This window comes from Copidosoma floridanum, unplaced genomic scaffold, assembly GCF_036245765.1.
Source record: "Copidosoma floridanum isolate Cflo_tuat_1 unplaced genomic scaffold, Cflo_Japanese_pri ptg000009l, whole genome shotgun sequence".
In the NCBI taxonomy this organism is placed as follows: Eukaryota; Metazoa; Arthropoda; class Insecta; order Hymenoptera; family Encyrtidae; genus Copidosoma; species Copidosoma floridanum.
Window position 1 is genome coordinate 828,892 of NW_028321886.1, and position 25,780 is coordinate 854,671.

General features: G+C 37.8%; 1 protein-coding gene across 1 annotated transcript in view; it reads right to left on the reverse strand.

Moving 5' to 3' along the window:
* The window catches only part of Ca-alpha1T (Ca[2+]-channel protein alpha[[1]] subunit T), an 82,842-nt gene extending 57,951 nt beyond the window's left edge, over positions 1–24,891 (reverse strand). Inside the window, exon 1 of the mRNA XM_089589419.1 lies at positions 24,415–24,891. Within this exon, the coding sequence (XP_089445545.1) occupies positions 24,415–24,698 (284 nt within the window). The 5' untranslated portion in view covers positions 24,699–24,891. The remainder of the gene's footprint in view (positions 1–24,414) is intronic.
* Between the last annotated feature and the right edge of the window lie 889 nt (positions 24,892–25,780).

Below are 25,780 nucleotides of genomic sequence, written 5' to 3' on the forward strand. Positions count from 1 at the left end.
GCCTCCTTTGTTCCATAAGCTTGAAGGATTACGTTTCTTATACCTACAATTTCGAACAAAGATATTTCTGTAGTTTTTCATGGTACAACGCTCAGTTGTACGAGGGTGGAGATTTTCAGAGGAGAAAAGATGAAACAGGATAGGCTGGAGATTTGGGGATCAGGGATTGAGATTTTCTCCGTGACGGTCTGTATGATGTACGTATAATAATGATGAGTGCGGGGTTTCAAGTTTTCGATGGTTGCACGTGGGGTGTAAGGCTGCAAACAGCGTGTACAATGACGAATAGGGTGTTTTGCGATACATCTACGTGATGAGAGAATGAATTGTGTATGAACAAGTGACCAGTTGATCGTTATGATATGCTCAGGTGGTTAAAAAAAAAAAATTATCATCATGAAAGCTGTGTAGAAAGTTAAATTACATCAATTATGGAGCATTAGTCTTATGTAAATACACCTGGTCATCGAAAAATTGTTAAAACCTCAACATTATTTACCCTTCATCAACGTGTCCAACTAATTATTGAAAATCGAGTTCTCACTGTATGTATTTCTCATTGTAACAATCGCCAAATTAAATTAAGCCCTACCAACTATAGAATTTTTAATAAAGTCCATTAGTCCGCCACTGAATGTTCGCTCGACAATCAAGAATGTTCTAAGAAATTTAAACAGTTATTTTTCTTCCATTTCATTCTAAAACAGCAAATAATACGTACCTGTTTGTTCGTTCGCGCTTGATATCACGGCTTTATAAGTTTGTACCCTGACATTGGGTTTCAGTAGTGTAAACAGTGATTACGTCAAACGAGCGAGCTTTATTAGAGGAATGTGCTTTGAATCGTTTTTTATCGAGTACTTCATTGTGGTTTTAAATTATCCTTTGTTGCTGAATAAGTAATTATTTAATAAAATTTAAAAAGTAGGTACATGTTGTGTACACTGAGTAAAAATCAAACCTTTTTTTTTTAAAGTACAACTTTCAAATAGATCTGCGTTATAATACGTAAATGAATACACTTAAAAGCACTCATGCTTTACTTTTGTGCACTCATCAATAAAAAAAAAAAAGAAAAATAAACACACAAATCTACGGGTACATCTAGAATTTGTCAGGGATACTCGTGTTTGATGTAGAGTAAATATTGCAGTGTAAATAAGTTATTCAGCATTTTTTTCCAAGACCTCGACAATTTTTTAAAGTCCCTGTCCCAACGCGCGCGAGAAAAAATAGCTGCAATCAATATAACGACGGAAAAGTGATGGTACGCTATAAACATCGCCAGCACGCAAGCTTGCAAACAATGCTCCAATGCGCCGTGATAACTCCAAAACAAATGTGTTTGCTTTAAATTTGCGATGGGTAAGAATAAAAAAGACGATTATTTTTTTTCATCACATCTCGACTGCAGGAAAGTGGGCGACGACAAAAGCGTCGTCTGTGGTTTATGCAAGTGAGACACAATATGGGTAGTAAAACGCCCAGGCGGTCCTGTGACAAAGATTTTACAGGCAGGTTCGGTCCGAGACATGCTTTACGAGTTCGAAGAAAAGACCCTCCTTCTGTGCTTTTACGAGGAGATAAAGCATAATCGCGATCTTATCTCAAGGAAAAAAGCCGTCTTTTCGAAGGTACCCGGAGCTGATGTGATCTTTAGATAGGCAAGGTCTTTGTTGTTTTAACGATAATGACCGGCCTTTTGAATAATCATTTGAGATATTAAGGATGCTTGCCACCGATAGAGACGTAATTTTGAATTAATTGTAAATAATGTTGCTCTTTCGTATGTTTGCTTAGCTTTTAAAATACAATAATAATACAAGTGCATATGATACCTTTAAAATATAGTTTTGAGTACCTATACATATTTTTAAAAAAATAGATAAAAATAATCAGTTTTTAAGTACCAATACCGTCTGGTACTCTTTAATTCAAGCGTTTCGTGAAATTTTCGGTGCAAAAAAAAATGAGACAACAAAAAAGGTCAAGTGGAGAACCATCTAATTGTAAAGCATAGCTATAACTTATAAAAAAAGCCAAAAAAAGAATAAAAACTCGTAAATCTCTCTTTTCCATCGGCAAGACAAGGCAGCATCGCTAGGCACCAGGATCGATAGGCACTGGTATCATAGACGATTTCTGGCAAGCTGGGATGAGGTGAAGGCTTGAGAGGCACTTTCTATATTCGGGTCGGCGCTGGTAGTCGAGAACCGATTGGCGAGTGTCGGCTCTCTGTGCGCAGCCCGTAAATATTTTATTTCCGCTCTAGCACCGACGCGTCTAATCATGTGATGTGTGTGTGTGTGTACGTTTGTAGTAATGCAACGAGTGGGCGGTTGCATCGGTGTTTCAAGGCCGATTGGGATTAACGCGGTTGACTTGGATATCTGGATTACTTTCCTTTTAAAAGATTTATTGCCCACTTTACAAGATTTATTCTGCAATTGAACTATAATTTGACGAGTTATATGATTAATTTTAATATTTATTAATAACCATGAAAAAACTTTGTACCTCTTGCTAAAAGAATGCGTTAGTAAAAAAAAATTTTTTTTTTATTGAAAAAACAGATAATTATTTTATTTCGCATTTTTATTGTCAGCTTGACGATTGTTGCTGTTTTTTCGTACCTCATAGATTTTTATAACAGATCGTGGCATAAACTTTGAAGTATATCCATGACTACGAGACCCGTACTTTCCAAACTGAGATAAGCCAGAAGGTACAGATGAGGTTTAAAAAAACGTCTTTAATAACAAGCGAGCGTGCATAAATGAATCATTTTGTTGAATACGAGTTTGGGTTACGTGTCAGTGAAATGTATTTTTCCTAGACTCCACCAACAACATAAACAAGCTAATCAAATACTTGAAATAGATCGTGTGAAGTTTTTATGCATCCTCTGGTGTACGTGTCAAAATTTTTTAAGAAAAATTTTAGAACTCAATTTAATTATGAAATGCAATAAAGATTTAATGCTTTCCAAGTTGGATAAGCGTGTGTTATAATCTTATTGCCCAATGAATTTTTATTCATTCGTCAATAAATCATCACACGGACTCGATTAATTATTTTCACATTTCATACAGTTTCCATACACGACGTATTATTGACAATATCTTGACTCGTCATGAAAACGTCTCACAGTTAATACTTAGATACAAATACACTAAATGATAATAATAATAATAATAATAATAATAATAATAATAATAATAATAATAATAATAATAATAATAAAAAATCAGTTTTATAGGATGAATAAAAATTTTTTTACACAACGATAATGCTACTGCTGTATACCTACTCATACAACTAATAATACTGACGGATAACCCAAGGTAGTATAAACTTTAGAACTTCTACATTCGAGCGTAGCGGTAGGAAAACTTTCCTTTCCACGGTATGTACTTACTATATTGAAACCTACTAATCATGCTCGATCGATCGAGGTCGAACGAAGTATATTTTTAGATGATGTGCAGAGCAAACGTAAGCATAAACATTTTTGTTAATTACACGTCGATCTGGATGTACTCTATCGATCGGTGCCGACTTTTTTGCGATAAAAAGTGTATTTATCGTGTAATACGAGAAAAAATATAAAGTTTTAAACTCGTACAGTAGGGGCCACAATGTTTACTAGTAATAAAATATTGCAAGACTCAATCGAACTTTCGTGATTCCTACAAGATGTGATTTACCAACTAATAATTATTTGGAAACATACATTATATTTTGTAATGTATATTTATTTATCAAACTTACTCGACGTCCAATCGAATTTTATTATATTTTAAAAGCTGAGCTTGAGACACTTCTTAAATCCTTATCGACGTAAATCTATTCTTACGTAGGATCAGGCAAAAAAAAAAAAAAAAGAAAAGAAAAGAAAACAAAGATGTACAAGAGCACGGTCGCACACGAGTGAAATCGTTGACTGGAAGAGGCGCCTCTTCGACTCTGCTCTCGATCGGCAAGTGTATGTGCTGTTCTCGTCTTTTTCCAAGTTTAAAAAAACAGTCGGCGGCTCCGATTCAGAAGCAGCTGATTGCTTGGCTCTTTTGTGGAGGAAAAAAAAAACACAGCAGTGGCTCTAAAGAACAGAAGAAAAGGACAGGTATAAAAGCCTTTGATAGGAGAGTTAGGTGCGAGAAAAGACTCTCATCGCTTGATGCTCTGCTTGGAGGCTTTTGGTACAGTTAAGCGATGAATAATTGATTGTGTTCCGTTTCGAGCCACTCTGTATTGTATATTTTTTTCTCTCTCTTTCTGGACACTTGACTTTTGACGTAGTTCATGGATTTGCTGTGCACATCGAGACAACTAGCGTAATACTAAAGTCATGTAGCACCGTTCCGTTGATGTTACAAGATAAAAACATTTCGCTTTGTTATAAAAAATATACGAAGGGATTTTCGTGTGCGTGTCCTTCATACAGTCAAAACAAAGTTGAGCAGAGCGACCTTTTAGTACTGCATTGAGCTGTATAAGGTACGTTACTCTATTTGTAACAATAATAAGATGGAAAGACATCACGTCCATGAGTCATAATAAAAATATTTTCTCTAATTTTATGTATGTGTGTATCAAGGAATGCTACGTTCACATCGTGAATAGATGCCACTGGAATGCTAGTTTTCTTTACGCGCTCAGCGTATACATAATTATGCATTTTTTTTTCATGTTCCATTGCATTTATTTTGTTCCAATGTGATTTAATTTAATGAACTCAATGTAATAGCAAATTTATCTGTACATGGTGCACTTCACATGGAGTTACGTGGAAATATACTTAAAATTTTTCCAACATAGTGTTTTAGTAATGGCATACAAACTTTTTTACGTTAGATCCCAACAGCTGTGAGACACGAGATTGTGTCATGTGCTAACGAAGAGATAATGGCTTCGAAAAATTTTACGCGTGCGTACACCTATATTTTATAAAACCAATATCGATGGGAACAAATCGTAGTTTAGTACCAAGTTATCGTTATTTATATAAGTGTAGGATATCAATAGTTTTGTAAGTAATATTAAATTAATAAAAAAAAAAAAAAAGTATTTCGAGAATTGTTAATGACATTAAGTAATATTTCAAAAGCCAAATAGATTATTATTTACTCAGAGAAAAGAAAGAAAGGGACGTCTAGTCGATGGCAGGTGATCATATACATCAAAGAAAGGCAAAGCCAGGGAAAGATTGCTAATTGAAACCAAAGGGACAGTTGACCAAAAAAAAGTCAACAGACAATCCCTGGCTCTCCTTGTGACGTTGACTTTGGTATAAACAAGATAGCACAAAAGCCCTGCGAGAATCAAAACAACAACGCAACTGGAGGAAGTGACCATACTGCACACTGAAGGCTTTAATTTTCGTTGGCCTGATTGAGTGCTCTTCATCGTCATATGTAGCTCCCCCCATAAAGTACGTCCCAGGGGGAAGGGCTGGAAAGAGATTAGGTGCCACGTACGTGTGTGTTGGGGTAGGTTGAGATCGATTTCTCGAGTGATTTCCAGAACGATTAATTGACAATCAACAGTCCGGCAAATTGTCTTGATCGACTCGTAACTTCCGCTTCCTCCTTCCCCTGGACATTCTCTCTAAACAGGAGCGCAGGCACATTCAGCAGATTTCGCAGTGCTCGTCTTTCATTCGATTATCGGCCTAACTAGTGCTGGCCTCGATTCCACTACTGTTTTCCTCTTTTCGATTGCGTTTTGGGCACGTGTGTGCAGCTGACTTTTATCCCCCTGGAGCTTCTGTATGTCGATTTAAATTCGGACAGTGTTGGTTTTTTGACCCACAGCTGGTGAAAAAGGACTTTTCCACACTTGAAGATCTTGGATAAAGCTTGGATTTTTTTACTAAGTTATAAGTACATAATATTAGAGTATTTCAGAGCAGGGACAAAACAAGCAAACATAGAAAAATAATGTTGCAGCCATCAAAACTGTGCGACCACTGAGCAAAAGAATATTGGATTTTAAAAATTTTTCTTCAAAACTCACCATCTTAAAAGATTTATTGACAAAAAGATCATCTGAAAGTATTATCAAAAAATGCACTATGTAAAGTATATTATCCATACTATGTTCTTGCACATTATTCAATATAGTTTTTTTTTAATATTGTTAAGTTATATTATTTTTAAATTATATAAACAAATTATTTCTCTGATCTATCGTTAAAGGATATAATTAAACGTACAACTAGAAATAAAATCACGGACTGACCGCAAAGGGAATTGGATGATTGCACAGTTTCAATCAATAAAGCTGCAAAAAAGTTTAGGCGTAACCTGATTTCTATAACTTGGTTTTCAGAAAAACGGTTGTGTAGTTAGGGTGAATAAAACAAAACAAACTAATAAAATACCATAAATTTATTGAAACTTTCGAGGTCAGCCGACCAGTATGGCTCCTACAAGTAGCATAATAACGGATCATGTTACCGCTTACAGTAGTGTTCTTGTGAATATTATGAGTAATCATTATTTTGGGAGCTCACCCTACGAGCCCTTTACTTATGTTTAACACATTTTTACTTAATAATGTGCTATTATATTACGTTGTTCTACATTAAATATGTGTTCTGGCATATGACGCGTGCTCGTTATATTTTTTTCCTGTATAAAAACGGCTATTTTGTTAATATAAATTATATGAAAACATATGGGAGCAACGTTGACGTAATTAAAATTTATTATTATTTAAATTGCCTTGAAAAAACGTTTTTATTTCCTTTTAAAAATGGTTGACCTCCCAAATCAAGATAAACGCATAAAATGTATTCATGAATTATTTCCAAACCAGAGATGTACATTCTGATTACTGAATACATAATCTGACTTAACTAAATGTAGAATCGTTCATTTCGATCATCAAAACTTTTTCTTTTCCCCGTCTTATACGTTCAATCTTCCGACAACTTATGACAGATGCCTGAATTTCGTGAGGCTAGTGACAAATTACGGGCAGTGACAAATCTCTTATAAAATTTTTTTAAATTTATTCGTAAACTTTTCTAGCCAAGCACGTTAATATTTACCTTTTTTTGCTTCGTCATGAATTTAAGTTTATGTGAACTTATTTATGAACTTACAATTCTCGTGGGAATGATTAATACAAAAGCATTTATAATATAGTATTTTTTATAATAACAAGGAAATGGCACCCTCGATTTTTTTTCTTCATGTGGGCGTTAAAAATGCTTTTAAATAATTAAATTTTTTTCCGTAGGTCTCTAAACCTATTTATTATAGATTTTTTCTCCACAACTAGAACTTTGCTGTGACGCTTTTGAATGAAGTTACAAAAATAAAACTGTTACATAATTTCAGCATATGAAGATTGTTGCAGTGTACACTTTACAATTTCATATTGTATTGAAACATGTCTTTAGTTGACTTATTTAGTGACATTGTTTCTGTAAAAACAGGATTAAAAATTTTAGTGAAACGAAACAATTAAAAGAAACGTTAAACTCTACACAAAATTGCTGACGTATGCAACAGTATAAACTTGCACCCACAAACGAAATTCCAAGATCCCATTGAAAAAACTTTATTGCCAAAGTCGGCTGAATATCTACAACAAATTACCAGGGAAAATAAGAGCAATCGGCCCGAAAACTAGAAACGCTAGGCCTCGAGCCAATTTCCTGAGTAAGCAAACAGACCGCTACCACCTGTCACCGGACAACCCATTTTTTATCGAGAGAAGAGAGAAAAAAAAATACCTCAACGATCTACAAAAACCGAGGCCTGAAATATTTCAATCGAGTAAGACAACTCTTATGACGTTGTATCAGCCAATTTGAGCGGTGGTAAAACATCTACAGTGCCATTAATCACAATCCCCTCGGGGTGATAAAAATTTCCTCTAAATTCTCACGTTTTTTCGATATTTGTATGTACACGAGCAACGTAAGCTTTATATCTTGCTTGCGGGTAACAGAGTAGTGAATTATTTAATACACTGATAACGCTTATTCATAACGAGTAATGCTAGAAGATAAAAAAGTCATTGTGATTTGAAATAAACACAGCCTAATGACAATAAAAAATGGGAAGTTATCAATGTTTAATTTGCCAAGGAATTTTTGGCCGAAAAGACGATTTGGCACGGCACATGTTCGTCCAAAATCCTTCACCCTCTCCAATTACCTCAAAATACACATGCGTATCCACTCGTATGCCAAGCGGGGTTTCTTCTATCTGGTGATCTCAAACGACACATGTGCAGCCACACAGGTGAGCGGCCCTATCGGTGCCATATTTGCCAAGGAACTTTTGGCCGCAACAGTGATTTAGCACGGCACATGTTCCTCCATACGGGACAAAGCCCCCACCGTTGCTCACAGTGTCAAAAAGAGTTCGCCAGCGCCAGTAAACTGAAAACACACATGTTTTTTCACACTGGGGAGAAACCCTTCCGTTGTGACATATGCTCGAAGAGATTCAACCAAAAATGTAATTTCTCGATGCACATGCACACTCACGTGGATGTGCCATCTCCATGTCATCGATGCGTAGTGAGCCGAAAAGGGTTTACATCTCATGAGAATTTAATAAGATAAATGAAATTAGTAGCCATTTTAGTACTCCATGTCATTGCTGCTTAGTGTGCCAAAGAGAATTGACATCACATGGAAATTTAATGAGACAAATGAAATAAGTAGCCATTTTAGTACTCCATGTAGTTGCTGCTTAGTGTGCCAAAAAGAGTTTATATCTCATGGGAACGTCATGCGGCACATGAAGCAAATAGCCGTTTCAGTCCTTGAAAAGATGCTAAGGGTGAAGTCGGCATCACAAACTCAGTAAACGGACTTTAATGTACCCTTGTGCAGTGCCGATTATCTACACTTTTCATAATCGTAGTTTTCATAAGTATAAAAAGTGTTTCAAGTTATCAAAACTCCATGAACTGAAAAAATAGGAACATAAGTAGTAGATACTCACTCTAAACTTCAGGGTAACTTTAAAAATTTATGATCTTAAACGGCACATGTGTAGCCACACAGGTGAGCGGCCCTATCGGTGCCATATTTGCCAAGGAACTTTTGGCCGCAACAGTGATTTAGCACGGCACATGTTCCTCCATACGGGACAAAGCCCCCACCGTTGCTCACAGTGTCAAAAAGAGTTCGCCAGCGCCAGTAAACTGAAAACACACATGTTTTTTCACACTGGGGAGAAACCCTTCCGTTGTGACATATGCTCGAAGAGATTTAACCAAAAATGTAATCTCTCGATGCACATGCTCACCCACAGCAGCGAGAGGCCATTCCAGTGTTCCGTGTGCTCGAAACGTTTTTGCCAGAAAAGTAACCTCGTGACGCACATGCGCACCCATGAGGATGTGCCATCTACGTGTCATCGCTGCGTAGTGTGCCAAAAAGAGTTTATATCTCATGGGAACGTCATGCGGCACATGAAGCAAATAGCCGTTTCAGTCCTTGAAAAGATGCTAAGGGCGAAGTCGGCATCACAACCGCAGTAAACGGACTTTAATGGACCCTTGTGCAGTGCAGATTATCTACACTGTTTGTAATCGTAGTTTTCATAGGTATAATAGTGTTTTAAATAATCAAAACTCTTCAGACTGATAAAATAGGAACATAAGAAGTGGACATTCACTCTAACAGGTAACTTAAAGAATTGGTGTTCTCAAACGGCACATGTGTCATATTTGCCAAGGAACTTTTGGCCGCAACCGCGATTTAGCACAACACATGTTCCTCCATACAGCCTCCATTGTTGCTCACGTATTCTGGGCGACAACTCATCGGCCGTAACTTAAGCGTCGGAAGCCACGCACTGTGGTGCACGTGTAAAACATCTGCGTATCTTCTAGGTGGCGTGAAATCATCCGCAACATCCTCCTCAGAGAGAGAGATCACAGCTTTGACGATAAGGTGGGCGCACTGGACAACGGGAGCACATCATCTGGGTAGCCCTCAAACGACTGCAAGCTCCTCGAGATCAGGATCCATGGCATCGGCAGCAGGTCAGTCACGCTGATCAGCTGGAGATGGACAACTAATGATAATTTCTTATAAGTTACTAGACATCATTTACACAACATTTTTAAAATACGTATCCAACTACCGAATCTACATAAACAAAAGAAAGTGAAATCGGTTTGAAGCTTTGTTTTTTTAGCTTAATATCAATAGTGTGTTTAGGACTAGGAACTTACAACGTATTCTCAAAGATCATTAAGTGTTAAGAGTATATTTTATGATTCTAACGAGTTCAAAGTATTTAATAATAAATTTTTACAAGAAAAGCAGAAGATTCTTGAAACATGGTCATTTTTAAGTTGGTCTTCATTTTGTTTTCCGCTTAAATCTCACCTTAGATCAGGACACAAAAACTAGTATTCTTATTAAACTTGTAGATTTTACTCCAACATTTTATTATAAAACACGTTTATCGAAATGCAAAATTTGTCGTGATTGTACAACTATTTACTAAAGCTTTAAGATAATAGATTAGAAAATCTCGAGTACACCCATAGCAAGACTTTTTGTACTTGATTAGAGAACCACTCATTGTTGTAAAATGATGGCATCGTTTGTTTTTCAATTTTTTGACATTAAATGTATTGGATAAAACACAAAGTTTGTAACCACACAAATTACAGTGAGAAACGTACCTTCGAGACATTAAGCGTTTATTTCGTCAGTCGATGTATTTGTTTGTTGCCCAAGAATATAGTTTGCTGTGCATCACAGCACCATAGGTATTCCCCCTTTTCGACGTATTCGGTAAAGCAACTAACTTTGAACGTTTTTTTGTCTCAACAGCAAAACAAGTGCATTCAAAAAGTAAGAAGCAATTATCCTAGAATGTCAGAACCATCGTCGTCTCACTCTACAAAAAAAACCACAATAGTATGAGCAGCCATCGCAAACAGCATTTGCGCTCCACTGGTGAGTCATCCTCATTCTCCTATCGCTGCTCTACGTGCCAAAAGATTTTTAGCTCACCCAACAACCTTTCGAGGCACAAACTTACTCACACGATATTTAATTTTTATACAATTTTTGATACACTCATTTTTTAATTCTTTGTCAAATGTTTTTCTTTATTTTCACTTTAATAGCTCTGATGAAAATTTGTATAAAGACCAAGAATTTTGTACAAGTATAGTGTGAAAGAAATTTCTGTGTCACATAGAAAAAAGTATGTTTAACAATACACGCATGAGTTAGTTATATGACGAGCTGTCACTGATTAATAAACAAATTTTGTTTTAGAGTGCAACAAAGTCAAATCTATGTGATTTAAAGTTTGAAAATTAAAAATAAATTATTAAATTATAGAAAAATTATTTAATAAATTACTTGAAGGAATTTGTAAGGGACAAGATTTAACTGGTTGTTGTTAAAGTGTCCAGAAAGAAAAAACAAAAACTGTAAGGTTTGTACTGTTAGTTGATGATTAAATGTTAATTCTTTACAAGTTGTGGTTGAAATGTAAGCATGTTTTTTTTTTCAAATTGTTAAGCGTATCAAATAAAATTTATTCCAAAATGTAACCTCCTGTTTCTTCATGATTTTCAGAACCTCTAATATTAGGGCACTAATATCAGATGTTTAAAAATTTTAGGCAGAAGAATCCTTGTACGTACAACATTTTGGTCGCATTACCTCACCTCAATGAAATACACATGGATTCACGTTCATTTCTAGTATGTACGCGAGCTATACGATGGATTGCTAGAATTTCATAAAGTTCGTTACGAGGGTACGCTAAAAAAAGGAAGATATTAATAATCTACTGTTTAATTTTCTTATCGATGAAATAAAAAAAAAATTCATTCAAAACATCAAAGTTGTACCAAAATGTAGAATCGTATCGATCATTCCAAGACTTTTATCGGTTAGTTATATTAAAACAATGCCTCATTAATAATGAGTTAAAGGTAAGAAGTCTTCAATTATTATCACGAGATAACATTTAATTAATCTAGACAAACGGATCACGACCGTATCATGTACTGTTATTTTAAAAAATTTTAATGTTTTTCGAAAATCTGTAGTTGAAAACGTCCTTGTCAATATGTACTGTGGTGAATTTTTCATATCCAACACTGTATTCTGCTTGTGTGTCACCTCATACGCCTGCCTACCTTATCTTACTATGCGAGCGTCCGCTCAACGTTTAGTAAATATGCCAAAGTCTGATAGTTATCTCGCTTGTAGTTATCGATTGTTTATCTCCGAAAGTAAGTATTAAAAATACATCCAACCGCACCATTTTAGCAAACATGTCAACATTTAATATTAAAAAGATACGTATGCTTAAGTCAAGTCTCGGGGAAACTCGGTGCTGCAGAGAGTCAAGAGTGACGATACCTTTTATGCTTGGAAAGATAGTCCCTTCTGCTATACAATGAATATTCACGAGCCGCTCAAACTAACTGGGTATACATGACACTCGAGCTGTAGAGGTGGTGGGTACAGCTGTGGGAGGGTAGACCCTTCTCTGGCCTAGATAGTACTTGAAACTAAAATTGATTAATATTGAAGGCGCCTTAAGTATACGTCCCGTGCGTTGTGGAAGAGGAACATTGAAGGGGCCGAAGATCTATTGCTGGTAGCGAAAAGAAGTTTTTGTGTGGGGTTGTTATTTTTTTATCGTATGGTATTTTTTTTTTTTTTTTTCTTCTTCTTTACAGAATTCTTTAATCGTTGCACTCAAAAATATTGAAGTCTTACATCTCTTTTCTATTTAACTTTTTTTTCGAAGTTTTTTGTAGTCAGTCCCCTCCAACAATGACTTACTTTTTATTGCGTGTCTTTGTAAGAAATAATGTTGTATTCGCATTTGAAATAAATTATTTGACTTAGTAAACTCTTTATGACTTACAAAATAAAATGTACGGGTCAAATATTCTAGTATAAGATGAAATCTTTAAATAAGTAGAAATGTACAGAAGTTATAAACAGTAACAAAAATATATAATAACTATGGTTTGATTTGTAAATAATGTTAATAAAAAGTTATAAAATGAACTATTCAATTATCATCCAAAACGTAAATATTTAGTAGTTGAGTCAATTTATTGCAAATATTATCTTATTTTAGCATGTACGAAATGACATGCATAAAACAAGTAGTCTAAAACATTAATTTTTTGCCGAAAAAAGGAGTTTAAAAAATGCTGAAAATATAGTATACGATTAAACAACAAAAATCATGTAAAGAAATGATAGTGTTAAAAGCTACAATTAAATTTTTGTATTTTTTACATTGGCCCAACTACCAGTCAAAAAAAACTCTGGCGAGATAGCTATCAGACTTTGGCATATCTACTAAACGTTGAGCGGACGCTCGCATAGTAAGATAAGGTAGGCAGGCGTATGAGGTGACACACAAGCAGAATACAGAGTTGGATATAAAAAATTCACCACAGTACATATTGACATGGACGTTTTCAACTACAGATTTTCGAAAAACATTAAAATTTTTTAAAATAACAGTACATAATACGGTCGTGATCCATTTGTCTAGATCAATTAAATGTTATCTCGTGATAATAATTAACGACTTCTTACCTTTAACTCATTATTAATGAGGCATCGTTCTAATATAACTAACCGATAAAAGTCTTGGAATGTTCGATGCGATTCCACGTTTTGGCATAACATTGATGTTTTAAATGAAATTTTTTATTTTTATTTCATTGATAAAAAAATTAAAAATTAAACAGTAGATTATTAATATCTTCCTTTTTTTAGCGTACCCTCGTAACGAACTTTATGAAATTCTAGCAATCCATCGTATAGCTCGCGTACATACTAGAAATGAACGTGAATCCATGTGTATTTCATTGAGGTGAGGTAATGCGACCAAAATGTTGTACGTACAAGGATTCTTCTGCCTAAAATTTTTAAACATCTGATATTAGTGCCCTAATATTAGAGGTTCTGAAAATCATGAAGAAACAGGAGGTTACATTTTGGAATAAATTTTATTTGATACGCTTAACAATTTGAAAAAAAAAACATGCTTACATTTCAACCACAACTTGTAAAGAATTAACATTTAATCATCAACTAACAGTACAAACCTTACAGTTTTTATTTTTTCTTTCTGGACACTTTAACAACAACCAGTTAAATCTTGTCCCTTACAAATTCCTTCAAGTAATTTATTAAATAATTTTTCTAATTTAATAATTTATTTTTAATTTTTCAAACTTTACATCACATAGATTTGACTTTGTTGCACTCTAAAACAAAATTTGTTTATTAATCAGTGACAGCTCGTCGTATAACTAACTCATGCATGTATTGTTAAACATACTTTTTTCTATGTGACACAGCAATTTCTGTCACACTATACTTGTACAAAATTCTTGGGCTTTATACAAATTTTCATCAGAGCTATTAAAGTGAAAATAAAGAAAAACATTTGACAAAGAATTAAAAAATGAGTGTATCAAAAATTGTATAAAAATTAAATATTGCGACTACGTGAAGATTTTTTTTTAATTTACCCATTAGAGCGCGTGTCCAGTACATATACTCCATTTTTCTCAGCCCATCGAGTTTCGGAAGCTTGAAACACTTTTTATAATTATTAAAACTATGATCACAAATAGTAAACACCATCTGCACTGCACAAGCGTCCATTAAAGTCCGTTTACAGCGGTTGTGATGTCGACTTCGCCCTTAGCATCTCTTCAAGGACTGAAACGGCTATTTGCTTCATGTGCCGCATGACGTTCCCATGAGATATAAACTCTTTTTGGCACACTACGCAGCGATGACACGTAGATGGCACATCCTCATGGGTGCGCATGTGCGTCACGAGGTTACTTTTCTGGCAAAAACGTTTCGAGCACACGGAACACTGGAATGGCCTCTCGCTGCTGTGGGTGAGCATGTGCATCGAGAGATTACATTTTTGGTTGAATCTCTTCGAGCATATGTCACAACGGAAGGGTTTCTCCCCAGTGTGAAAAAACATGTGTGTTTTCAGTTTACTGGCGCTGGCGAACTCTTTTTGACACTGTGAGCAACGGTGGGGGCTTTGTCCCGTATGGAGGAACATGTGCCGTGCTAAATCACTGTTGCGGCCAAAAGTTCCTTGGCAAATATGGCACCGATAGGGCCGCTCACCTGTGTGGCTGCACATGTGTCGTTTGAGATCACCAGATAGAAGAAACCCCGCTTGGCATACGGAACAGCGGTGGGGCCGCTCTCCCGAGTGGATACGCATGTGTATTTTGAGGTAATTGGAGAGGGTGAAGGATTTTTGACACACCGAGCAGCGGTACGGCCTCTCAATCGTGTGAGTACGTTTGTGCCTCGAAAGATTGTTGGGTGAGCTAAAAATCTTTTGGCACGTAGAGCAGCGATAGGAGGATGAGGATGACTCACCAGTGGAGTGCAAATGCTGTTTGCGATGGCTGCTCATACTATTGTGATTTTTTTTTGTAGAGTGAGACGACGATGGTTCTGACATTCTAGGATAATTGCTTCTTACTTTTTGAATGCACTTGTTTTGCTGTTGAGACAAAAAAACGTTCAAAGTTAGTTGCTTTACCAAATACGTTGAAAAGGGAGAATACCTATGGTGCTGTGGTGCACAGCAAACTATATTCTTGGGCAACAAAAAAATACTTAATACAGGTATTTATATACATGATTTAGCTGCAAAAAAGAAATGTCATTTGCATTTTAACAATACCTAATGTAAAATCAATCAAGTCAAACAATTGTATGTATATCATGCTAACTACTGAAAAATACACTCATTCCTTTTCCGCTGAAGAAGCTTTCAGCCGGTTTCACTTTCGTTTTCTTCGGATTACGTAGCATTCGGCAGTTGAAAAGTTATTTAATAAATGTCGTGTACACGATGTCTGGTAACTTGTAAGAAATTGTCTGCAGTATAGTTACTCGCGAAAAGTAAAAAAGTCAATGGCGTTAACCTTTTTCTCTGTGTTTTACTTTACTTCGAGAAATATGTGGCACACGTGCGCATGAGATTTTTAAGCCTAAAATAAACGCTTAATGTTTGGAAGGTACGTTTCTCACTGTAATTTGTGTGGTTACAAACTTTGTGTTTTGTCCAATACATTCAATGTCAAAAAATTGAAAAATAAAAGATGCCATCATTTCACAACAATGAGTGGTTCTCGAGTTAAGTACAAAAAGTCTTGCTATGGGTGTACTCGAGATTTTTTAATCTATTATCTTAAAGCTTTAGTAAATAGTTGTACAACCACGGCAAATTTTGCATGTCGATAAACGTGTTTTATAATAAAATGTTGGAGTAAAATTTACAAGTTTAATAAGAATACTAGTTTTTGTGTCCTGATCTAAGGTGAGATTTAAGCGGAAAACAAAATGAAGACCAACTTAAAAATGACCATGTTTCAATAATCTTCTGCTTTTCTTGTAAAAATTTATTATTAAATACTTTGAACTCGTTAGAATCATAAAATATACTCTTAACTCTTAATGATCTTTGAGAATACATTGTAAGTTCCTAGTCCCAAGCACACTATTGGTACTAAGCTAAAAAACGAAGATTTTTTGTAAGCTTAATGATCAAGTCTTTAAACAATACACAGTAAAAAATTTAACCATCATTGTTAAAAACATATTCCTAAAAAAATACTGGACAGTGTACCTTACATTACTCCTACACCTTTCTCAATCGTATTTTTTTCGATGCATTTAAATAACAAGGCTTTAATTATTATTGTTAGTGTTATTTTTTTTTAACTTTTGAAAGTAACCGATAAGTCACTTACACTGTCCAAATTGATCATTTATATTAAACGAGATGATGAGGTTAAAGCTGCTCATGATAATTTCGTTATATAACGACGAAAAACAAATGTGTATAACCAATGATGTGTGTAATGAATCGAAAAAAATACTAAACCAAATTGCCGTGATTAATTACAGTATTTTATTTGAATTGCAAAATAAAAACTCACGATTCTGGCTCTTCCAAGTACTTTTCTGATTTAGTGCCTTGAATGGTTTGTTAAACAATGCGTCTTGGTTAGTCAACGAACAAGAAATAACTGTTCTAGTAGAGCCTTGTACATCGAGTGATCGAACGAGAATTTTGAGCTAATAGAGTGATAATGGATGTGAGCCGTGTGCATGAAATCACTCGGCGTTAGTAGCATCAAGTACGTCAACGTCGACTTATCAAAATTCTTTTTTTATTGAATAGCCTACCTGCAAACAAAGAGAAATGCTCGGACAAAGAAAAGAAATCTAAGTAAAATGCAATACCACTCAAAGTCTATTAGTTAATCATTTTTTAATGACCTGATAATGTTTGAAGAATAGATTTTTCTTAATCCAAGACTTTTTCTAATGAAGTAAAAAAAAAGTGCTTGCAAGATAAACTTTTTTCCTTCTTTCAATCTTTTTTTTTTTTTTTTAAATTATTTCAATGATATTATATAAAACGATATGTGTATAAAATCTCAGCCAACTAAAAGCATTTGATCATCAATCACGTCATGTTGGCCCGACCACCAACCAAAAAGCTTGAAACTAATGAGACCCTACAGCATACCAGACTCCGGTTTAATTTAAAGTAATAAATTACATCAACGTTGCATAAATAAATGTACTTGGGAAAACCACATCACCGATTTGATAGGATATCGTCACAAGTGTCTTGTGCAAAAATAAATCAGAATAACTTAATTAGGATTCAAAAAATCGATTTGATCTAAAGTCATCGACCCATTCGCCAACGTATTTCATCGATGCATATCAAAGCTGTCGCTCCTCGCTGTCAGCGCACGAAAGGCTAAATTTTTTTACCCTATACACAATAAGCTTGATTTGCGTGACGCAAATGTTGATTTTTCGAGAAGCAATTATGGATCGTATGCTTCGCTACGTGAATCATCCCAGTGTACAAATTGCACCCACGGGGGATAATAATTATGGCCTTTGCCAACCACCTGGCCTGGATAAATTTTTCACCCGCTTGTCGAGGCGATCATCGCTTTTCAAGTAACAATTAATTGATGCTCTCTACGTGATTCATCGTGATTGAAATTTTAACGATCGGCTTGACGTCAGGACTTGAAACATCATGCCCATACGAGGTGAACATTTGTACGCCGTAGAATGTAAAGTATCGTCTTCAGCCTTTGTGATTTAATTTTACCGATAATTTGCAAATGGCTGTACCACGGATCTGTGCAGATACGCAGGTAGTAATTTTCAATGATGTCAATGATGTTTTCAAAAAATTTCAAATACTTTTTTTTTTTTTTTTAATCGTCCTGTCTAATGTATGTTTAATAATAATATTCATCGTATACTTCGTCAACTGTATGTATGAGACAAGTTTATGGATACATCCTTCCAAGAGCTGCTACTTATGTTTAGAAAATCCTCGAGAAATCCGAGCAACAAATTTAATGAGCATGTTCACCAAACCTAAAAATTTGACCAATTTCTACGAAACATGTGATAATATCACTTGCACGTGTTTTTCTTTTCTTTCATTCGAACAAGACTCAACATCCTCTCGTAGATTTTGTCCTGATTAATGTTTGTATTACTGACACACTTTTTCGTATTTATTACGTGCCTAGATCTTATCTCTCCAATTTTGACAGCTCGGCATGGTTACATTTTTTTTTCAGTCATTTCCTTTTCCAGTGGGACAAAAATACTGCTACGTTACTCTTGCCCTCACGCAACGTCGGATTTGACCGTTGCCCACTTACTAGGACCTGGAAATTTTAAATACCTCCACACACGCAGGACTTGGAAAATAAAATATCCAAGGACACCTTTGTGGGTAAGGTAAACAAAATCTTTCAATAAAAAAATTTATGTTAAATGCCACTCGAAACCCAGTATTCGGTACTCAGTCAAGAGCATCTGTCTCCGTACCTTTTTCGATCTGAAAAGTGGAACACCATCCCTATTTTTGACCTTTTCATCATCAGCAGAATCGATATGGATGCTGAAACGGGAAAAATCGAGGTTCCCCGAAACAACACCGCGGAAATTTCCGACGCCCCGGAGACAATCGCGGGGGCGCTGGAAAATCCGAGCTATAGTCCCCCCTTTCTTTTTTTCCCCCCCTCGTTGTCGTAAAGCCACGTTAATCTGCGCTCGTAAATTTTTACGCGCGCGACTGGCTTAAGCAGAGCGATAAAATAAACTCTGCTCTCGGCTCGCTCGCGTTGCGTATGACCCACCGGTGCATGTGGATCCATTATATGCATAGGCACATGCGCGCAGCGCATCGACAGGCTTTTCCTGGCGTTAAAAGCGTACGAACACGCGTATGGGCTGCGTATAAATCGCATTCCTCCGTTTACTGCAGTAGCGGCTGGCCACTTGACCAAACTTCGAATTGCGTGTGGGTGTATGTTTATCCAAACGATTCGAAGGCCAGTGCAGATGACTGGTTGGGCTCGGGCATGTGTGCTCTTCCGTGGCTGTAAGACATGTGTTTAGAATAAACGAGTGTCGGCCTCTGATGCTTCAAGATCACGGTTGCGCATTACGCGTTATTGGAATAGGATGTGGTCAACATTTAAGAGGCAGTTCGTGCAGTCGAGCAGATGAAAGATGCCTAATTAATTTTTCTCGAGAATATTTGAAAATGAAAAAAAAAAAGAAAAAAATCAACAACCGGGAGATAAAAAAGTTGGTCGTTAAATTGACCCTTTGACGCCTAACTTCTGTACGGGGTGAGAAGGTAAAATGTCTTTCAGCGTATCAGAAAGCATCGGGAGGTTGGTGTGACAATCACTTTATAACGTCAACATAATCGGAGAAGCTGTAGCAGCTGAATTCTCATGCTTTGAAAAATCGTTACAATAACAATTTCATACCTCTTTGCATTAAAATAAAACATTATGTTACAAGTGTTGCTTTCGGTAACTGGTTGTGGATCATATTTCTCTTTTGTTTTGAAACATCATAATCCCACATGAATTATCATTTCGTAATTTTGTTATTTGTGCCATAATCATAAGGGTGTATGGAAAATTTTGAGGATCCAAGCCATACCGTTTTTGTAAAATAATAAAGTGACAGTAAAATGACACGAGTACCGACCATCAACGTTAAAGTAAAATAGACAGACAGTGGTATTTTTAGAGATTTTGCTAATATATTATGTGGGTACACTACACAACTAGACTTTTTGTTCCCTTATTTTTTATAAAATTTATCCAAACTTGTGGTATGCATATTAAGAGGGTTGGAATGGAAGTTGTGTATTTTAAAGCGTGAATAAAAACCACTTGACTAAAGATATGGACTCGCTTAAAAAATAGTCGTAAAATAAGATATAGTCCTTTCACGTGATTACTTCATTCATTCTTTTAGAGTACCCCACAAATGCAGCCGTAAGACACCGGATAACAGTTAAAGATCGAGGCGTCAGAATTCAACAAGAAAAATAAATACCAGAAAATGCACACGTACTCAACACGTTCCATCAACACACGTGCCCACGTGAGCGGTACCCTCTCCACCTTTCACGAGACAAATCGGCGTAAAAAAATTTCCCAGTGCTCTCCCATCCTCCCTACCTGCTTTTTCACTCGGAACCAAACTTTTTTTTTTCCCCCACTCACTCGATTTCGCGCCACCCCAGCTGCATCGTAAACTTCACGGCAAGCCGAAAGAGCGGCATGACAAGGATTTGCTCTCGATTCCTCCCTCCCGTTGCCACCAGAGATCACATCCGAAAACTCAGGCCTGGCCGTATTGTGCCTCGGGAAAAATCCGCGGGAGCTGCAGTGGCTCTCGTTTTGACCCAGAAAACTTTCAACCCTCCCGTCCCCAGCCCGTATAAAGAGAGAGAGAGAAAAGAGCCCAGGGGGTTGATGCGCCCCCTCCCCTCCGAATATGTACCAGCCGTGCCATGTACGTGGTTAGTTGATGAGCCATTATTCGCCAACGCGCTCCCGGTATAATCACCACGCTTATTTTACGGCGATTTCGCGATGGGATGAAAGCTGGACTCTTGTACGCGCTATTCCATGATAAAGCTGATCTTCGAACTACAACGTGAGTGCCATCAAATGATTACAATACTCGTTATCGGGTTAAAAAAAATGTAGGCAAGAATAAAAGTTTACTCGACTGATCATCGTTTGATTGGCTTTCGCTTTGCCACCCACAAATAGAGAGTGCGGGTGTGGACAGAAAAAACGCAGCAGCAGCGCGAAAATTAAAGCGAAGGGTGCAATCGAAGTTTTTATATAATTTCAGTTGCTCTCCTGCTCCCGCGGCTCGGCTCTGTGTGCACAACGCGCGCCGAGAGGAAAAACTTGTCCAATTATTTCTCGCGTTACTTGCGCGTTGGGCGTTCCGAAGAAAAAACAAGGACGACTTCGTTAAACCAAAGTTCCTTTAATTTATACCATCTATGATTCGGGGCACTGCTGTTATTTCATGCTGTTCACGTCACAAAGCCAATTTTAGTTCGATTTCGTTCGTATTACAATGAATAATTTACCTGCTAATCTTATTTTGACCGACATTTTGGCTATTTGAAATTCAACTGTTGACGCGGGGTAATGCAAAGTTACGCACTTTAAGAGCATTAGCTCGTAATTTAATGCATCGTATTTTTGAAAAACTTGTTTGAACAACAAAATGTCCGTACCCTTTTCCCAAAAATCTCGATTAAAAGTTTAAAATATTTTTTCACCCCAGTTAACGTTACACGTGATAAAATAAAAGAAAAATGGCAACCATACCTCGACAATTTTTTCATGATGGAACTTGAATAAAGACACGATCATTACTACACCTATACACGTACCCAGCGCATCGCGTGTCCACGAGTTAAAGCCTCGTGCATTAATGAAGAGCCATACTCAACAACTGTTCCTCTCTAATTCGCACGTGAACTTTATTTTCCACTGCAATCGTCACTCGAGACTGAGAAATCAATTTTTCCAAGGTAAAAAATAAAAACGATTCTCACGCGAGTTGTATATAAAAAAAAAAAAAAAAAAAAAAAAAAAAACCTACCCTCTCAACTGACACCTCCAATTAACGTACACGTGGCAGAGGACCGCAAATCCCACGCACGACCTCTTCCCACTTCCGTCGTCTGTGGGAGCTTGCAAGAGCCCCCGAGAGCGAACAATAAGGAGCGGAGGCCCTGACTCAGTTTCAACTTTCGAGTTATCCTTGTTGAAGAGACGCGGAGAGGAGTCGAGGGCTCGGCTTGAAAATCAGCGGCCCAGCGCCTCTTCTTCCCCCTTTTTCCACCCGCCACGGTCTTTTCTTCAAGAGAGCTTTGCTTTTCTTTTTTCCTCTCCTGCTTCGCGTCGAAAAGCTTGGCGCCCAATATGCAGCAATTTTTCCATCTTGCAGAAAGCTGCTTGACCGTACGTTCATACTGAACATGTAGCCTATGTGCATACACCGTTGGCTCAAGCCGATATGAGCCAGCCAAAGGCAGATGTGATTATTTACATATTGAAGCTTTGTTTGCAGCTATACTTTGTGGAGGGAAAAGTTGCTGCAATTCCGTGGAACTTTGGGAAATTATTTTACACCTTGGTTTTGCGTGTATTAACGACCGATTCGCAAAAGGCCAGGAACAAATGGAAAAGCACCGGAGGACGTGAGGGGAAGAAAGGGAGAAAAAAAAAAATGAAAAATTAATCCATAAAGGGAAGAGCACGATTATTCCAAGAGTCCGCAAATGTAGATGATGGACGATTAAAGCGAGTAACTACCGTAAGGCTATAAGTATATACATAAGAAGAAGGTGCTGCGCAACGCGACCTACTTTTAGAACTGGAATATGACATATACCGAACGATTGCCGGCGCCAGCTATGCTCCCGAGTATATATAACCGTAGTTCGATGTGTGTTTGAGCTTTAAAGCAAAAAAGCTCTTTTCTCCCTAATTACTTATTGATGGATCGAGTGGAGCTTATGTGGCTAAAACCCAGTCGAGTTTATTGTTGAGCGATAACTAAAATATTCACCAGAAAAAGTCTACCAAAAACTGCATGACAAGAGAATTGAGTGGATGAAATTTCTCGCGGGTCTGTATTATGATGCACGTAGCCACTTCGAGCGCCAGAAAGTTGAAAAGGTGCATCGAGCGGGAGCTTAAAAGCTTTTCTCCCCGAAAATCTTGGAGGCCGGGAGCAGAGAGGCGGATAAGGAAAATCAATCGCCGGCTCTGTACGTTTATGAACCTGCTTCGCGGGTGTATTTATACGTACTATTCTCGCGTCCGGACTCTCATTTTTTTTTTTTTTTCGTTCCTCGTTCTTGTATCACGATGGAGGCACGAGCGTGTGTGGGAAAAAAAACCCCGAGTCATCTCGCTCTCGCGCTGGGGTGCACGTTACCGTGGAGGAGATGAAATTTTCGTGCAGCCAATTTCCTTTTTGATACAAGGTTTGAAGATTGCTTCGTTGGTGGGGAAAAAAAATTTTATCGCGAAGAGGGTGGAAATTGGCTTGGGTGGTAGTGTATCAGGAATGGAGTTTTTTTTCCTCTCTCGATGTACCAAGGGGTAAAAAATTGTTTCTCCACTCGTGCACACGGGATTTGCTTCACTTCGTATGTGTGACCGAGAAAATTACTCTGACAATGTTACGTCTGATCTGCTAAAGTTTTCGGGAATAATATAATCTTTACGAGAATATACGTGTGTGGTTACCACTGTAGAGGAATTGGATTAAAATATTCAAGCTCACGATCTTTGTTTCAATCGCCTATTAAAAATATTTGTCTTGTGAGACGCGCCTTTTTTCATATGAATTATGTTTCATCGCCATCCCTTTGGCTGTGAATTTTTATGATTAACCAATGACTTTTATGTTTATGATTGAAATGATAAAAATTTTTATCGATCTTGAAAAACATCATCCCTTTAAAAACAAACATCCGCTCCCCCCAAGTACTAAAAAAAAGCTTGTACACTTGGTTCTTTTCCGTGCAATTCATATAATTTTTGGTTTCATTTTTTTACTTGAAACCAAACCAAAAAAGCTAAATTTTTATACTTCTTTCTTGTTTCTTGTCCAAAGGTCTTCGCAAACGCAATCATACGTTTCCCAAGCCCATACACCTCCTCCAATATAACTGCTGATAAAAAACAATACGAAGCCCCACAGCTGCCATTTTTTTAGTAGGCTATTTGTCGGTGTTTCTACTATCATTTAAAATAGCGAGCATTAAACGTTTCACTGTATCTAAAACACGTATACCCAAAAATTTGAGTTTCACATACACGCGAATCGATACCGGTAAAATAATCCGTACACCAAAGAAAGTTCCAAGTATAACGAACCGGATCAATGAGGTGTAGGTTCAAGAGGACATCGATGTAAAAACTTGAAAAGCAATATACATGTATATATATAAAGTATAAAAGCAAAAAGGATATGGATTAGTGATGAGCACGAGGCACCAGTTGCGCGGCCAAGTTCCTTGCTCGAAGTAGCGCAGGGCAACGGGCACGAAGCCCGGGTATGGCAGCCCGTCGTCCTCCTCGTCCCCGTCGTCCTCGTCGTCCTCGTCGTCCTCCTCGCCATCAGCGCCCTCGTCATCCTCGAGTTCGCTGAGCTCGTTGACGTCGCTGTCCGAGCCCAACTCGTGCTGCATCACCTGGACACTCGTGCGAGTCGCCGAGCGGTAGCGGTAGCCGTGCGGGTAGTAGTGCAGCGACATGGTAAACTCTCGCTTCTTTTTTTTTTTTTTTTTCTCGATTTACACTCCGAAGGATCGAATTTACTCGGGATCGGCTGCAAACATCGCGATGGAAGGACCGAGCTTTTACACCCCCGAGGATCGACTACACAACTCAAGCCTCCAAAGCCCGCTGACCTCCGCTGCGAGCTCGGCTCGCGTTTCGCGCTCTGGCATTACAGTGTCGATCGGGCGACAAATGCATCCACGGATACCTGCAACTGCACGCACACGCGAAAACGGGGCCGTTGCACTGCTTACACAAAAAGAGGGTGAGAGCAGTCCCTCGTCTTTTGGTTTTCCTTGGCTGGATTATGGTTTCCCCCCGAATCGCACTCTGAGCACTCGCGGGTCCAACAGTGGGGCGAGATGGGTCGGAATGGATGCAATAAGACGTACAACATTCAGGTGGTAGAGGATCCTGATGTGTGTACAAGAAACGCGTGCCACGAGGTCAGCCGACGACGGAGCCCGGCGCAGCGTCGACCGGTGACTGACTGACTGACTGACCGACCGACCAGAGCGAGGGAGGACGCGTGTGGGTGAGCGGGTGCCCCCGACGTATTTTCCACAGGGCAGATAGGGTAGAGATAGAGGACGGAAACGCGCGTGGGGCGAGACGCATGCGCTTGGCTCCCGATCTTTGCTCTCCGTATCCATACGGCTAATTGCGCGGCTCGGCTTGGCTCTTCTCCTTTATGCCTTGGTGTCCATGCACGTGCTTCCGTGTCTTTTTTTTTTTTTTTTTTTTTTAACCATCCCACCCGCACCTCGTTCTTTAAATACGACTCTGTGTGTGTGTGTGGATGTACGGAGGTATACTTGCAGTGTGTGCATGCAGGGTAACGAGCGAGAGTTTTACGGGGGGCGTGCATGCACGGAGACTCGCGAGAAAGTAGGAGAGAGGAAGCAGAGGAGATGGATATTATTTTTGGTTTTAGAGCGCTAAAAGGAGACGTGATGGCGATGAGCTTTAGTCGGGGGAACCCGAGCGATCGACGGGAGACCTCGTTACTGAATGCAGCTGAGGGGCAATTGTGTTTTGTCCTTCTCAGACTGAACTT